The sequence below is a fragment of the Triticum dicoccoides genome, chromosome 6A (genome assembly GCF_002162155.2).
Source record: "Triticum dicoccoides isolate Atlit2015 ecotype Zavitan chromosome 6A, WEW_v2.0, whole genome shotgun sequence".
Taxonomy (NCBI): domain Eukaryota; kingdom Viridiplantae; phylum Streptophyta; class Magnoliopsida; order Poales; family Poaceae; genus Triticum; species Triticum dicoccoides.
Genome location: NC_041390.1, coordinates 63,495,927 through 63,511,387, shown reverse-complemented (window position 1 = coordinate 63,511,387; position 15,461 = coordinate 63,495,927). Strand labels below are relative to the sequence as shown.

General features: G+C 44.9%; 2 protein-coding genes across 2 annotated transcripts in view; both read right to left on the bottom strand.

Moving 5' to 3' along the window:
• Positions 1-56: 56 nt before the first annotated feature.
• LOC119314934 (Golgi SNAP receptor complex member 1-2-like) lies at positions 57-2,169 on the bottom strand. Its single transcript, XM_037589616.1, has 5 exons — positions 1,662-2,169; positions 1,462-1,551; positions 1,274-1,345; positions 691-820; positions 57-569 (listed from the first exon to the last, which is right to left on the bottom strand). Exons 1-5 carry the CDS (start codon positions 2,025-2,027, stop codon positions 472-474), a joined length of 756 nt encoding a protein of 251 aa, XP_037445513.1. The 5' UTR covers positions 2,028-2,169; the 3' UTR covers positions 57-471.
• Positions 2,170-12,849: 10,680 nt separating this feature from the next.
• Positions 12,850-15,461, bottom strand: part of LOC119314930 (ribosome biogenesis regulatory protein homolog) — a 3,312-nt gene continuing 700 nt past the window's right edge. The window contains exons 2-7 of the mRNA XM_037589612.1: positions 14,746-14,797; positions 14,530-14,658; positions 13,858-13,975; positions 13,556-13,742; positions 13,350-13,463; positions 12,850-13,265 (exon numbers count right to left, since the gene is read on the bottom strand). Of these exons, the coding sequence (XP_037445509.1) occupies positions 13,134-13,265; positions 13,350-13,463; positions 13,556-13,742; positions 13,858-13,975; positions 14,530-14,658; positions 14,746-14,797 (732 nt within the window). The 3' untranslated portion in view covers positions 12,850-13,133. The remainder of the gene's footprint in view (positions 13,266-13,349; positions 13,464-13,555; positions 13,743-13,857; positions 13,976-14,529; positions 14,659-14,745; positions 14,798-15,461) is intronic.

Here is a 15,461-nt window from a genome sequence, read left to right as displayed (position 1 = left end):
ACACACAGAGAATGTAGTATGTTGAGATTGACAATTTAATATTTGGCACATGGAAATGAATTTGCAGCAATAGTGCAAGCAACAGCTCAACTCCCATTGTAAGATGGAACACACTTACAGGCAAGGGTTTTGTTCCATGGAACACAGTATTTGGCAACAGCTCAATTCCCATTGTAAGATGGAAGTATCATAAGTGTGTCATCGTATTTACTTGAACCAGCATCGCCTCGTGGGCAATTCACCAAACAAAATTGATCTAGGTATAAATGACAGGGGGGATCTCCAGAAACAAGATGCGTCGACGGCGGCACGGTGAGAGCTAAACACAACGGGATCTCCCATTCCCTCGTACTAGCCCTAAGAAATGGATAATAATCACCAGCCTTTTATCGTGCAATCTGCAGTCACTTGTCAGTCATTCTGTGGTGAGAGAGGAAGTCCCCGTCGCGAGCTTTTCCAACGACGCACCGATCATTTTGAGAGCCAGTAGATGATCAAAAAGATGGTGCAGGCCGCGATTACTGCTGAAAGAACGATCGTGTCCTTTGATTTCTTCCTCTTGATGGCGCCTGCAAACAAGAATGTATTCGATTGTTAGGGTGCTGGAATCGGGTCAAATAGCAGAGAGCATACGATGATGCCCGCCAAAAGACTAATGTCCGATGAAAGAATTAAGGATCGACAGATTACCTAGGAGGCCTCGAACCACAGGGAATTTTTCACCTAACTGCTTGACTTTTCCCTGAACATCTCCAAACAGGGCCCTCTGATTGGATAGGGCTGCTCTTGTGCTTTGAGCTTGCCCAATTACCTCGTCTATCTGGAATTTGGGTAAAAAAAAAAGAGGAACATAGTGCCTCATGAGCTAGAGTTGATCACAAAGACAAACACATATCGACAGTGACAAAGTTTCGCTGCACAAAAGTAGACTTGTTTTCTCTCTTCTCCACTCAAACCATCGTTCAATGTTCACACTGTTATTAGTACAGAAAACACGGTTGTAACTTGTAAGTGTTCCTAACAACCTGTTCTTCCTATTGCTGTGTAATTCCCAACACCCTGCCCCAAGTTGCACATCACATGAGACACCACTCACAGATATTAATGATTTTGTGCATCAGATCAGAGAATGCAGAATGAGCAAGAACTAATGATGAACATCACAAATATAAATGGGGATCCTTCTAGTGCGAGTGTGCGACGCTAAGCAGCTGGCATGAAATTGAACAGAATTTTAGATACGCTTGGTCTAACTCAACTACTGGAACCATACCTGGTTGACGCTGCCATGAATGGAAGCCCTCTCCCGGAGCAAATGCACCCTCGGCGACATGCCGCCCGTAGCCTGGAGAGAAAATCCCCGGCGATCAGACTGAGACGACACAACAGATGAACGGGGGCATACGCTCTGCAACAACACTTTGATGAGAAGTGGAGACCCGGAGAGAGGCGACACGAAACCTTGGACTCGGTGATGTCGCCGCGCACGGAGCTGAGCAGGTCGGCGTGCTCCCTCATGGAGCTCAAGTTCCCCCGCGTCCTCCTGAACTCCTGTTCCGATCGATCGGATCGGATCAGCCAACCAACCAACCATTGCAGCGAGGTGAGCAGCGGGGCAGAGAGGAGAGGCGGCGGGGGAGGAGGAGGAGGAGGAGGGGGACCTGCGTGAACTCGTGCAGGATGTCGCGGTGGCGCGCGAGCTTCTGGGAGACGGAGGCGGTGGCGGGGGCGGCGGGGGCGGCGCAGCGGCTCATGGCGTCGTTGACGTCCTGCAGCTTGTCGAGCAGCGCCTGGATCTCGAGCTCCGTGGACTTCCAGGAGGAGCGGTCGGCGGTGGGGGAGGCCGCCGAGGCCGAGGCCGAGGCGGAGGAGGAGCGCGCGGCGAGGCGCGCGTACGAGGAGAGCTTCACGTCCAGGTCCCCCTCCAGCTTCCGCGCCTCCCGCCGCAGCTCCTCCCACCCGGACTCCTGCAGCTCCAGCGCCGCCGCCGCCGCCGCGTCGTCCGACTGCCCCACGCCATGCATCATCGCCGTCCCCCCTCCTCCGCCGCGCCCGATCCGGTTCCGGCGCCCCCTGCTCGCGTGATCTGATGAGGGGGGGTTGGGGTGGGAGGAGGATTTGGGTTTGCGACGACGCGGAGGTTGGGAGGGGAGAAGGGTTAGGGCATGTACAATGGTTGATAAGACAGCCTTATCTTACACCCACCATGCAACTAAGATATGACAATAAAACATGACGTACAATGGGTTATATCTTAGTCTTATCTCTATTCCTAAATTTGTGGTGAGACAAACTATGCTAAGAGATCATCTCTTAACTAAGATAAGACAAAACTCTTTTTTCATTTCTCTCTCCTCCACTTCAGCAATGATAAGGCTAAGATATAACCATTGTACATGCCCTTACGTGGAGAGCGGAGACTGGGCGCTTGGCCAATCTGGCTTGTTTTTTTCAGAGAAATATTCATCACTGATCTTGTTGCGGTATTCACTTTGTTTTTTTGTTTTTGTTTTTGCATATATTCACTTTGTTCACCGCCCTTCAAAATGCCCTAAATACAGCCACGGAAGTGAACGGTCACTCATATACGGTTTTTTATACGATTGTCTACGCAAGTGACAGCTGAAAGATGGCTCATCTTGTGTTGGGTTTGTGAATGGAGGCTGACAGTTCTGGTTTCCTCCTCCGACGGCGTAGTCATGCGGAGGTGTCAGTTCTGGAGTTCGATGGCGTGTACGGGGACACGTTGCTCGGTCTGATTCTTTCAACGACAATGGTTTTGCTTCAGGCAAACTACTTTGGAGGTCCGTAAAGTTGCTGATCAACGATGAAGCCGTGTTGAGCTCGGGTGAAGAGGTGATTTGTCTTCTTTTCCTTAGTGGAGAGGGACACACGCTGGATTTTTTTGCATAGGATTATCCTATCTTTTTAGTCAAGTAATGTCAATATTTACGTGGCTTGTAACTGAATTTTTATTTTATTAATGAGACATGTATTTGTTGGAAATATGCCCTAGAGGCAATAATAAATTAGTTATTATTATATTTCCTTGTTCATGATAATCGTTTATTATCCATGCTAGAATTGTATTGATAGGAAACTCAGATACACGTGTGGATATATAGACAACACCATGTCCCTAGTAAGCCTCTAGTTGACTAGCTCGTTGATCAATAGATGGTTACGGTTTCCTGACCATGGACATTGGATGTCGTTGATAATGGGATCACATCATTAGAGAATGATGTGATGGACAAGACCCAATCCTAAGCCTAGCACAAAGATCATGTAGTTCGTATGCTAAAGCTTTTCTAATGTCAAGTATCATTTCCTTAGACCATGAGATTGTGCAACTCCCGGATACCGTAGGAGTGTTTTGGGTGTGCCAAACGTCACAACGTAACTGGATGGCTATAAAGGTACACTACAGGTATCTCCGAAAGTGTCTGTTGGGTTGACACGAATCGAGACTGGGATTTGTCACTCCGTGTAAACGGAGAGGTGTCTCTGGGCCCACTCGGTAGGACATCATCATAATGTGCACAATGTGATCAAGGAGTTGATCACGGGATGATGTGTTACGGAACGAGTAAAGAGACTTGCCGGTAACGAGATTGAACAAGGTATCGGGATACCGACGATCGAATCTCGGGCAAGTATCGTACCGATAGACAAAGGGAATTGTATACGGGATTGATTAAGTCCTTGACATCGTGGTTCATCCGATGAGATCATCGTGGAACATGTGGGAGCCAACATGGGTATCCAGATCCCGCTGTTGGTTATTGACCGGAGAGTCGTCTCGGTCATGTCCGCATGTCTCCCGAACCCGTAGGGTCTACACACTTAAGGTTCGGTGACGCTAGGGTTATAGAGATATTAGTATGCGGTAACCCAAAAGTTTTTCGGAGTCCCGGATGAGATCCGGGACGTCACGAGGAGTTCCGGAATGGTCCGAAGGTAAAGAATTATATATAGGAAGTGCTATTTCGGGCATCGGAACAAGTTTCGGGATCATCGGTATTGTACTGGGACCACCGGAAGGGTCCCGGGGGTCCACCGGGTGGGGCCACCTGCCCCGGGGGCCACATGGGCTGTAGGGGGTGCGCCTTGGCCTACATGGGCCAAGGGCACCAGCCCCTAGAGGCCCATGCGCCAAAGGGACAAGAGGATGGGAGAGTCCTAAAGGGGGAAGGCACCTCCGAGGTGCCTTGGGGAGGATGGACTCCTCCCCCCCTTGGCCGCACCCTTCCTTGGAGGAAGGGGCAAGGCTGCGCCCTCCCCCTCTCCCTTGGCCCTATATATAGTGGGGGGGAGGGAGGGCAACCATACCTAAGCCCTGGCACCTCCCTCTCCCTCCCATGACACACCTTCCTCCTCCCGCAGCGCTTGGCGAAGCCCTGTTGGAATCCCGCTACTTCCACCACCACGCCGTCGTGCTGCTGGATCTCCATCAACCTCTCCTTCCCCCTTGCTGGATCAAGAAGGAGGAGACGTCGCTGCTCCGTACGTGTGTTGAACGCGGAGGTGCCGTCCGTTCGGCGCTAGGATCATCGGTGATTTGAATCACGACGAGTACGACTCCATCAACCCCGTTCTCTTGAACGCTTCCGCGCGCGATCTACAAGGGTATGTATATCCACTCCTCCCTCGTTGCTAGGTGACTCCATAGATAGATCTTGGTGACACATAGGAAAATTTTGAATTTGTGCTATGTTCCCCAACAGTGGCATCATGAGCTAGGTCTATGCGTAGTTTCTATGCACGAGTAGAACACAAAGTAGTTGTGGGCGTTGATTTTGTTCAATATGCTTGCCGTTACTAGTCTTATCTTGATTCGGCGGCATCGTGGGATGAAGCGGCCCGGACCGACCTTACACGTACTCTTACGTGAGACAGGTTCCACCGACTGACATGCACTAGTTGCATAAGGTGGCTAGCGGGTGTCTGTCTCTCCCACTTTAGTCGGATCGGATTCGATGAAAAGGGTCCTTATGAAGGGTAAATAGCAATTGGCATATCACGTTGTGTTTTGCGTAGGTAAGAATTTTTCTTGCTAGAAACCCATAGCAGCCACGTAAAACATGCAAACAACAATTAGAGGACGTCTAACTTGTTTTTGCAGGGTATGCTATGTGATGTGATATGGCCAAAAGGATGTGATGAATGATATATGTGATGTATGAGATTGATCATGTTCTTGTAATAGGAATCACGACTTGCATGTCGATGAGTATGACAACCGGCAGGAGCCATAGGAGTTGTCTTAATTTATTTATGACCTGCGTGTCAACATAAACGTCATGTAATTACTTTACTTTATTGCTAACCGTTAGCTATAGTAGTAGAAGTAATAATCGACGAGACAACTTCAAGAAGACACGATGATGGAGATCATGATGATGGAGATCATGGTGTCATGCCGGTGACAAGATGATCATGGAGCCCCAAGATGGAGATCAAAGGAGCTATATGATATTGGCCATATCATGTCACTATTATTTGATTGCATGTGATGTTTATCATGTTTATACATCTTATTTGCTTAGAACGACGATAGTAAATAAGATTAAAATTTCAAGAAAGTGTTCCCCCTAACTGTGCACCGTTGCGACAGTTCGTTGTTTCGAAGCACCACGTGATGATCGGGTGTGATAGATTCTAACGTTCACATACAACGGGTGCAAGACAGATTTACACACGCGAAACACTTAGGTTGATTTGACGAGCCTAGCATGTGTACAGACATGGCCTCGGAACACAGAAGACCGAAAGGTCGAGCATGAGTCGTATGGTAGATACGATCAGCATGAAGATGTTCACCGATGTTGACTAGTCCGTCTCACGTGATGATCGGACACGGCCTAGTTGACTCGGATCATGTAATCACTTAGATGACTAGAGGGATGTCTATCTGAGTGGGAGTTCATAAGATGAACTTAATTATCCTGAACATAGTCAAAAGGTCTTCGCAAATTATGTCGTAGCTCGCGCTTCAGTTCTACTGTTTAGATATGTTCCTAGAGAAAATTTAGTTGAAAGTTGATAGTAGCAATTATGCGGACTAGGTCCGTAAACTGAGGATTGTCCTCATTGCTTCATAGAAGGCTTATGTCCTTAATGCACCGCTCAGTGTGTTGAACCTCGAACGTCGTCTGTGGATGTTGCGAACATCTGACATACACATTTTGATAACTACGTGATAGTTCAGTTAAACGGTTTAGAGTTGAGGCACCGAAGACGTTTTGAAACGTCGCGAAACATATGAGATGTTTCGAGGGCTGAAATTGGGATTTCAGGCTCGTGCCCACGTCAAGAGGTATAAGACCTCCGACGATTTTCTTAGCCTGCAAACTAAGGGAAAAAAGCTCAATTGTTGAGCTTGTGCTCAGATTGTCTGAGTACAACAATCGCTTGAATCGAGTGGGAGTTGATCTTCCAGATGAAATAGTGATGTTTCTCCGAAGTCATTACCACCAAGCTGCTAGAGCTTCGTGATGAACTATAATATATCAGGGACATATATGATGATCCTTGAGATATTCGCGATGTTTGACACCACAAAAGTAGAAATCAAGAAGGAGCATCAATTGTTGATGGTTGGTGAAACCACTAGTTTCAAGAAGGGCAAGGTCAAGAAGGGATACTTCATTAAACGGCAAATCAGCTGCTGCTCTAATGAAGAAACCCAAGGTTGAACCCAAACCCGAGACTAAGTGCTTCTGTAATAAAGGGAACAACCACTGGAGCAGAATTACCCTAGATACTTGGTAGATGAGAAGGCTGGCAAGGTCGATAGAAGTATATTGGATATACATTGTGTTGATGTGTACTTTACTAGTACTCCTAGTAGCACCAGGGTATTAGATACCGGTTTGGTTGCTAAGTGTTAGTAACTCGAAACAAAAGGCTACGGAGTAAACGGAGACTAGCTAAAGGTGAGCTGACGATATGTGTTGGAAGTGTTTCCAGGGTTGATATGATCAAGCATCGCACGCTCCCTCTACCATCGAGATTGGTGTTAAACCTAAATAATTGTTATTTGGTGTTTACGTTGAGCATAGACGTGATTGGATTATGTCTATCGCAATACGGTTATTCATTTAAGGAGAATAATGGTTACTCTGTTTATTTCAATAATACCTTCAATGGTCTTGCACCTAAAATGAATGGTTTATTGAATCTCGATCGTAGTGATACACATGTTCATGCCAAAAGATATAAGATAGTAATGATAGTACCACATACTTGTGGCACTGCAATTTGAGTCATATCGGTATAAAACGCATGAAGAAGCTCCATGTTGATGGATCTTTGGACTCACTTGATTTTGAATCACTTGAGACATGCGAACCATGTCTATTGGTATATATGCATGAAGAAACTCCATGCAAATGGACCGTTTGGACTCACTTGATTTTGAATCACTTGAGACATGCAAATCATACCACATGGGCAAGATGACTGAAAGCCTCGTTTTCAGTAAAATGGAACTAGAAAGCAACTTGTTGGAAGTAATACATTTTGATGTGTGCAGTCCAATAAGTGCTGAGGCGTGTAGTAGATATCGTTATGTTCTTACTTCACAGATGATTTGAGTAGATGTTGAGTATATTTACTTGGTGAATCACGAGTCTGAATTATTGAAAGGTTCAAGTAATTTCAGGGTGAAGTTGAAAGATCGTCGTGACAAGAGGATAAAATATCTATGATATGATCATAGAGATGAATATCTGAATTACGAGTTTGGCACAGAATTAAGACATTGTGGAAATTGTTTCACAACTAATACAGCCTGGAACACCATAGTGTGATGGTGTGTCCGAACATCATAACTGCACCCTATTGGATATGATGCATACCATGATGTCTCTTATCGAATTACCACGATAGTTTATCGTTTAGACATTAAAGACAACCACATTCACTTTAAATAGGGCACCACGTAATTCCGATAAGATGACACCGTATGAACTATGGTTTAGAGAAACCTAAGTTGTCATTTCTTGAAAGTTTGGGGCTGCGACGCTTATGTGAAAAATTTTCAGGCTAATAAGCTCGAATCCAAAGCGGATAAATGCATCTTCATAGGACACCCAAAAACAGTTGGGTATACCTCCTGTCTCAGAACCGAAAGCAATAAGGGATTGTTTCTAGAATCGGGTCCTTTCTCGAGGAAAAGTTTCTCTCAAAAGAATTGAGTGGGAGGATGGTGGAGACTTGATGAGGTTATTGAACCGTCTCTTCAACTAGTGTGTGGCAGGGCACAGGAAGTTGTTCCTGTGGCACCTACACCAATTGAAGTGGAAGCTTATGATGGTGATCATGAAACTTCAGATCAAGTCACTCCCAAACCTCGTAGGACGACAAGAATGCGTACTACTTCAGAGTGGTACGTAATCTTGTCTTAGAAGTCATGTTGCTAGACAACAATGAACCTACGAGCTATGAAGAAGCGATGGTGGGCCTGGATTCCGATAAATGGCTCGAGGCCATAATAATCCGAGAGAGGATCCATGTATGAAAACAAGGTGTAGACTTTGGAAGAACTACTTGATGGTCGTAAGGCTGTTGGGTACATATGGATTTTAAAAGGAAGATGGACAATGATGGTAAGTATCACCATTAAGAAAGCTCGACTTGTCATTAAGATGTTTTCCGACAAGTTCAAGGAGTTGACTACGATGAGACTTTCTCACTCGTAGCGATGCTAAGAGTCTGTTGGAATTATATTAGCGATTACTGCATTATTTATGAAATCTTGCAGATAGGATGTCAAAACATTGTTTGCTCGACGATTTTCTTGAGGAAAGGTTGTATGTGATACAACCGGAAGGTTTTGTCAATCCTGAAAGATGCTAATAAGTATGCAAAGCTCCAGCAATCCTTCTAAGGACTGGAGTAAGCATCTCGGAGTTGGAATGTATGCTTTGATAAGATGATCAAAGTTTTGGGTGTATACAAAGTTTATGAGAAACTTGTGTTTCCAAAGAAGTGAGTGGGAGCACTATAGAATTTCTGATGAATATATGTTGTTGACATATTGTTGATCAGAAATGACGTAGAATTTCTGGAAAGCATATAGGGTTATTTGAAAAGTGTTTTTCAATGGAAAGCCTGGATTAAGCTACTTGAACATTGAGCATCAAGATCTATAAGGATAGATCAAAACGCTTAATGGTACTTTCAAATGAGCACATACCTTGACATGATCTTGAAGGGGTTCAAGATGGATCAGTCAAAGAAGGAGTACTTGCCTGAGTTGTAAGGTATGAAGTTAAGACTTAAAGCTCGACCACGGCAGAAGAAAGAGGAAGGACGAAGGTCGTCCCCTATGCTTTTGTCATAGGCTCTATACGGTATGCCATGCTGAGTACCGCACCTGATGTGTGCCTTGCCACATATCTGGCAAGAGGGTACAAAGGTAATCTAGGAGTAGATCACCAGATAGCGGTCTAAATTATCCTTAGAGGAATAAGGATATGTTTCTCGGTTATGGAGGTGATAAAGAGTTCGACATAAAGAGTTACGTCGATGCAAGCTTAACACCTATCCGGATAGCTCTGAGTAGAGATAACGGATATGTATAATGGAGCAACAATTTAGAATAGCTCCAAGTAGAACAGTTATTTGAAATGGCTTCAAATATAGCGTAGTAGCTGCATCTACAAGATGACATAGAGATTTGCGAAGTACATACGGATCTGAAAGATTCAGACCCGTTGACTATAACCTCTCTCACAAGCATAACATGATCAAACCTAGATCTCATCGAGTGTTAATCACATGGTAAATGTGAACTAGATTATTGACTCTAGTAAACTCTTTGGGTGTTAGTCACATGGGGATGTGACCTTGAGTGTTAATCACATATCGATGTGAACTGGATTGTTGACTCTAGTGCAAGTGGGAGACTGTTGGAAATATGCCCTAGAGGCAATAATAAATTAGTTATTATTATATTTCCTTGTTCATGATAATCGTTTATTATCCATGCTAGAATTGTATTGATAGGAAACTCAGATACATGTGTGGATACATAGACAACACCATGTCCCTAGTAAGCCTCTAGTTGACTAGCTCATTGATCAATAGATGGTTACGGTTTCCTGACCATGGACATTGGATGTCGTTGATAACGGGATCACATCATTAGGAGAATGATGTGATGGACAAGACCCAATCCTAAGCCTAGCACAAAGATCATGTAGTTCGTATGCTAAAGCTTTTCTAATGTCAAGTATCATTTCCTTAGACCATGAGATTGTGCAACTCCCGGATACCGTAGGAGTGCTTTGGGTGTGCCAAACGTCACAACGTAACTGGGTGGCTATAAAGGTACACTACGGGTATCTCCGAAAGTGTCTGTTGGGTTGGCACGAATCGAGACTGGGATTTGTCACTCCGTGTAAACGGAGAGGTGTCTCTGGGCCCACTCGGTAGGACATCATCATAATATGCACAATGTGATCAAGGAGTTGATCACGGGATGATGTGTTACAGAACGAGTAAAGAGACTTGCCGGTAACGAGATCGAACAAGGTATCGGGATACCGACGATCGAATCTCGGGCAAGTCTCGTACCGATAGACAAAGGGAATTGTATACGGGATTGATTAAGTCCTTGACATCGTGGTTCATCCGATGAGATCATCGTGGAACATGTGGGAGCCAACATGGGTATCCAGATCCCGCTGTTGGTTATTGACCGGAGAGTCGTCTCGGTCATGTCCGCATGTCTCCCGAACCCGTAGGGTCTACACACTTAAGGTTCGGTGACGCTAGGGTTATAGAGATATTAGTATGCGGTAACCCTAAAGTTTTTCGGAGTCCCGGATGAGATCCGGGACGTCACGAGGAGTTCCGGAATGGTCCGAAGGTAAAGAATTATATATAGGAAGTGCTATTTCGGGCATCGGAACAAGTTTCAGGATCATCGGTATTGTACCGGGACCACCGGAAGGGTCCCGGGGGTCCACCGGGTGGGGCCACCTGCCCCGGGGGCCACATGGGCTGTAGGGGGTGCGCCTTGGCCTACATGGGCCAAGGGCACCAGCCCCTAGAGGCCCATGCGCCAAAGGGACAAGAGGATGGGAGAGTCCTAAAGGGGGAAGGCACCTCCGAGGTGCCTTGGGGAGGATGGACTCCTCCCCCCCTTGGCCGCACCCTTCCTTGGAGGAAGGGGCAAGGCTGCGCCCTCCCCCTCTCCCTTGGCCCTATATATAGTGGGGGGGGGAGGGAGGGCGACCATACCTAAGCCCTGGCACCTCCCTCTCCCTCCCATGGCACACCTTCCTCCTCCCGCAGCGCTTGGCGAAGCCCTGTTGGAATCCCGCTACTTCCACCACCACGCCGTCGTGCTGCTGGATCTCCATCAACCTCTCCTTCCCCCTTGCTGGATCAAGAAGGAGGAGACATCGCTGCTCCGTACGTGTGTTGAACGCGGAGGTGCCGTCCGTTCGGCGCTAGGATCATTGGTGATTTGAATCACGACGAGTACGACTCCATCAACCCCGTTCTCTTGAACGTTTCCGCGTGCGATCTACAAGGGTATGTAGATCCACTCCTCCCTCGTTGCTAGGTGACTCCATAGATAGATCTTGGTGACACGTAGGAAAATTTTGAATTTGTGCTACATTCCCCAACAGTATTACCATGTAAAAAAAAGACATGTGGGCTTGGTCCAATATGTTTATGGCTTTGGCCGTCCAATATGTTTATGGCTTTGAATACACACGAGTTGCAGGGGGGTCTTTGTAAATGTGCCATAGATCAGAAGCACGCATTGATTCAGTTGAACCAAGCGACTAGACCAGCTCTTGCCTCGCTCCCTCGCCAAATCCCTAGTTCCCAAATCCGTGTCGACGCCTAGCACTTTGTATGATTCATGTCTAGTTCATATGTTTGCTCCCAGAAGTAATGTTGCTCCATAAGTTAAATGTCACTGTTTATTTATTATGGTTCTTGCTAGTTTAAAAGTTGTAATTTTTTTGTTTGCTACATAGGTCACCTGCGACTTATGGCGATGGAAGAGCTAGAGTATGTGGAGCATCTGTTTGGTAAAAGGGTCCTTGTTGACGATGTTGTTGCGGATGGAATAGGTGCAACAGAGGACAAAATGGAAGAGTTTGAGAGGAGGAATGAATGTACCAGTAGAGGTATTGCAGGTAAAGGCACTGCACGCAGAGCTAATTTTGGCAGCTATAGTGAGAGGAATTTAGCTACCAAGCAGCAGGCTACTATGCTAGTTGGATTAGGTAGAGAAATTCTGTTTGCTGGTGATGGTAAGTGTGATGGTGTTGTGTCTGTTTTTAATGATGAAGACTTGAAGTGGTACTAGATGAATTGGTGTTAGGTGAAGTCGTGCATGATAAGTGGTTCTAGATCAAATGGCTTTCTCTTGGTATTGTTGTAATGAATGATTAGTAGCAGCAACTGGTTCTAGAATGATTGATCAGGTTTAACACCATGGATTTTCAGATATTTTTTGTGCACGCGGTTAGATCTCTGAGAGTTGGGAGAGAACATATAAAAAGAAAGAAATATTTTTAAAGAATGTTTTACATAAATCTTCATGTAAGATCTCACAAATATAACATCTGTTGAGACTCGGTTAATCCTATTTAGCAATCCCGATTTTTTATTTTCCTGGCATTTTTTTATATTTTACTATTCATATAGGGTTGAGATCTAGCAACCCCGATTTTTTATTTTCCTGGTATTTTCATTTTACTATTCGTATATAGGGTTCACGGTCACCAGAGAGATATAGCGTTGTGTGTTAAGCATGGGGTTGGCAAAGCATAGAGACTCTTTACTTAACTCAAACTAAATTATGGCTTGTGCTCAGACATCAAATCTCTTTGGTGTTAGGTTGATTTCTATATTGCCAACAAAGCTTTCCAGAAACATTTCCCAAACTTCTGAAAATACAATACGTGTACAGCTATGTCATCACGGCACTCAGCTTCTTGCGCCATATCATAACCAGTGGTAACCGGAATAACTATATTTCTCCCTTGGGACTTAAACAGGACAATGACCATACAAAATTTGCCAAGACTATCCTTGATGCTTGGAGACTGCGCTCGCCGCCTACAGCACGGCATGTCTCAACGATGATGTGGAGGGACCTAAGCGCTTTTCTTTGAAGATTTCTTGTGGATTTTCTTCTGGGGCTTCAACTTATTTGATCCGGACGACGACGATGATTGCTTGTCTTTCCTCCTCTTGTTGTCCTTCTTCACCTTGTACATCGTGATTGCCTGTTATCAAAGTTACTTACAGCACTTGTTAGATGGTGGACTAGACAAATGGAAGTGATACATATACTGAATTCTGGAGCTTGCCTTGCTGACATCCAATGGTTCCTCGAAGTTCTTGGCCAGTAGACTGTTCAGGATCTTGTCGTTTTGCTGTTTCTCTAGGTTGCCCATTCCTTTCCCTTCAACAACAGGGAGGAACTGCAGAAAAGAAACAGTTAAGCTAACCAAACTATCAACTTACAAAGGCGTGTGGATTTACTAAAGGCAAATGAGTTCATAGGAGAAAAAACCTTTCTGTTTTTGCCAGCCTTCTTGAGAGGTTTCTCACCAGGCAACTTTTTATCAAACTTTCCACCGCTAGCCGTTGCTGCAGAAGCCATACCAGCGACATTCTCGAGGTCTTCCTTCTTAGCTTTTCTTGGCAGATCAGCTTTAGTTCCTGTGATGGGCACGGACGTGGCAGCGAGCTGTATATGACTGCATGATATTTTTCAGAAAGCTGTTATATGAGAAACTTGAGTTGCTAATGTAATGAATAACACACATAGTGCATCAGGTATACAGATTATAGTAGCTAGTAGGAAAGGATTACCTTGGCAGAGCACCAACTTTTGCAGCATTCTTCAAATTCCCAAGTCTGTTCTTTTCTTGTTTATCGACCCTGCCCTTCTTCTCTTCCCTTCTTTGAGCAAAAGGATCAACACCAGGCTCTGTAAAAATCATATTTGATTAAAAGGGTAACAGAATGCAAATAGGTTTGAAGAAACATATAAATTTGATAAGTAATTACATTGATAATGAAGACTCAAGAAATTCAGTGTCAGTCACAAAATGAGAAAGATCATTGGGAATTATAAAATGATAGATGAACCAAATTATTGTACAAAGCAGAAGCATGCAGGCTGTTAAGCATTTATGTCACAGCTCATGATAACTACGATTGGGCATGAGGAAAGCTTGAAAAGATTACTAATCTTTCTACAAAACATGATTCAGCAGCCATAGGTTTCAAGACACATATACATTTAAGAACAAATTGCATTGACAACAAAGACTCGTTAGATTCAGTTGGTCATGTATGAAAAGAGCATTGGAGATTTGAAGTAAAAGCTGGATTAAATCAGTGTACATAAGCAGAAGCATGCAGGCTGTTAAGCGTTTGTGTCGCTTGTACTCGGCCCAGGGAAAGCTCTAAAAGATTACTAATATTGCTAGTACAAAACAAGATTCACCGGCCATAGACACAGAAGATAAAGTTGCTAACCGTCTGTCAATTTGGCTTCAATGATGGGAACGTCTCTGTCATCATTAACACGATCATAGCCATACGTCCGCTTCCAGGAATTAGTTTGCTCATCCCATGCACGCTTGTTCTTCTTGTGCTTGATAATCCCTGCAAGAATGTTACTGTTACAAAAATCCAAAGCAAATACACTTCCAACAAAAACACTCAGAAAGCCAGCGAGTATAAAAAGTTCACCTTTCGACTTTGCGAACTGCTCCCACTTGGTAGGAGGCTTTGGCCTTGGCAACTAGTAACATGAAAGATAAAGATTAGACACTCTGCGGTTTGAAAATGCATCCAAGCATCAAGATAAAATAGGTCTCCGTTCAGCTTGATATCTTGTTTACCGAGTAGCGCAGAGCAAGAATGAAAAACTAGAATCCATGCAAAGAATCAACAGCAGTAAACTAGAAGCAGATCTCTCCCAGCGCCCATATTTTGCTGTTTCTTTTGCCTGTCCGACAGAGGATGCCTACTGAGTGGGCTACGGTTCCCAGATACTTGTGGTTATGTGGCTATCTTTTGTAATAGGTCTAGTCTACTGGTGCTACTAGGTTTTCGCCCCATAGCACTCGTTTCGACGGCGGGCGAGTGCGGTGGGTTTCCTAGTAGTGTGTTGAGTAATGGAAAGGGGGTTAGCCCGGTTCAAAAAAAAATGCTGTGGTTTCATGGCAGTAGGCTACTCTCGCATCTGTAACATCATTTCTTCATATGTTGAAGAAGCAATTTCCACCATAGTCCATAGGGACTTCAACTCCACCACATCTTCAGCATGAAAATTCGAAAAATTAAGCAGCTAGCGTTCCACTGAAACCGCACACCAATCTACTCCGGCACTCGCAGAATAGCAGCAGGCAGCAGTAACTATTCACTATAGTAGTAACAGATCGACATCGTCCGACACTAGCAAG

Excerpts from the sequence above, each read along its gene's own strand:
- LOC119314934 (XM_037589616.1), bottom strand. The coding sequence starts at position 2,027 with ATGATGCATGGCGTGGGGCAGTCGGACGACGCGGCGGCGGCGGCGGCG. Across the intron at positions 1,346-1,461 it reads GCGACATCACCGAGTCCAAG|GCTACGGGCGGCATGTCGCC; the intron begins GTTTCGTGTCGC and ends TTTTCTCTCCAG. Across the intron at positions 570-690 it reads TGTGGTTCGAGGCCTCCTAG|GCGCCATCAAGAGGAAGAAA; the intron begins GTAATCTGTCGA and ends TCTTGTTTGCAG.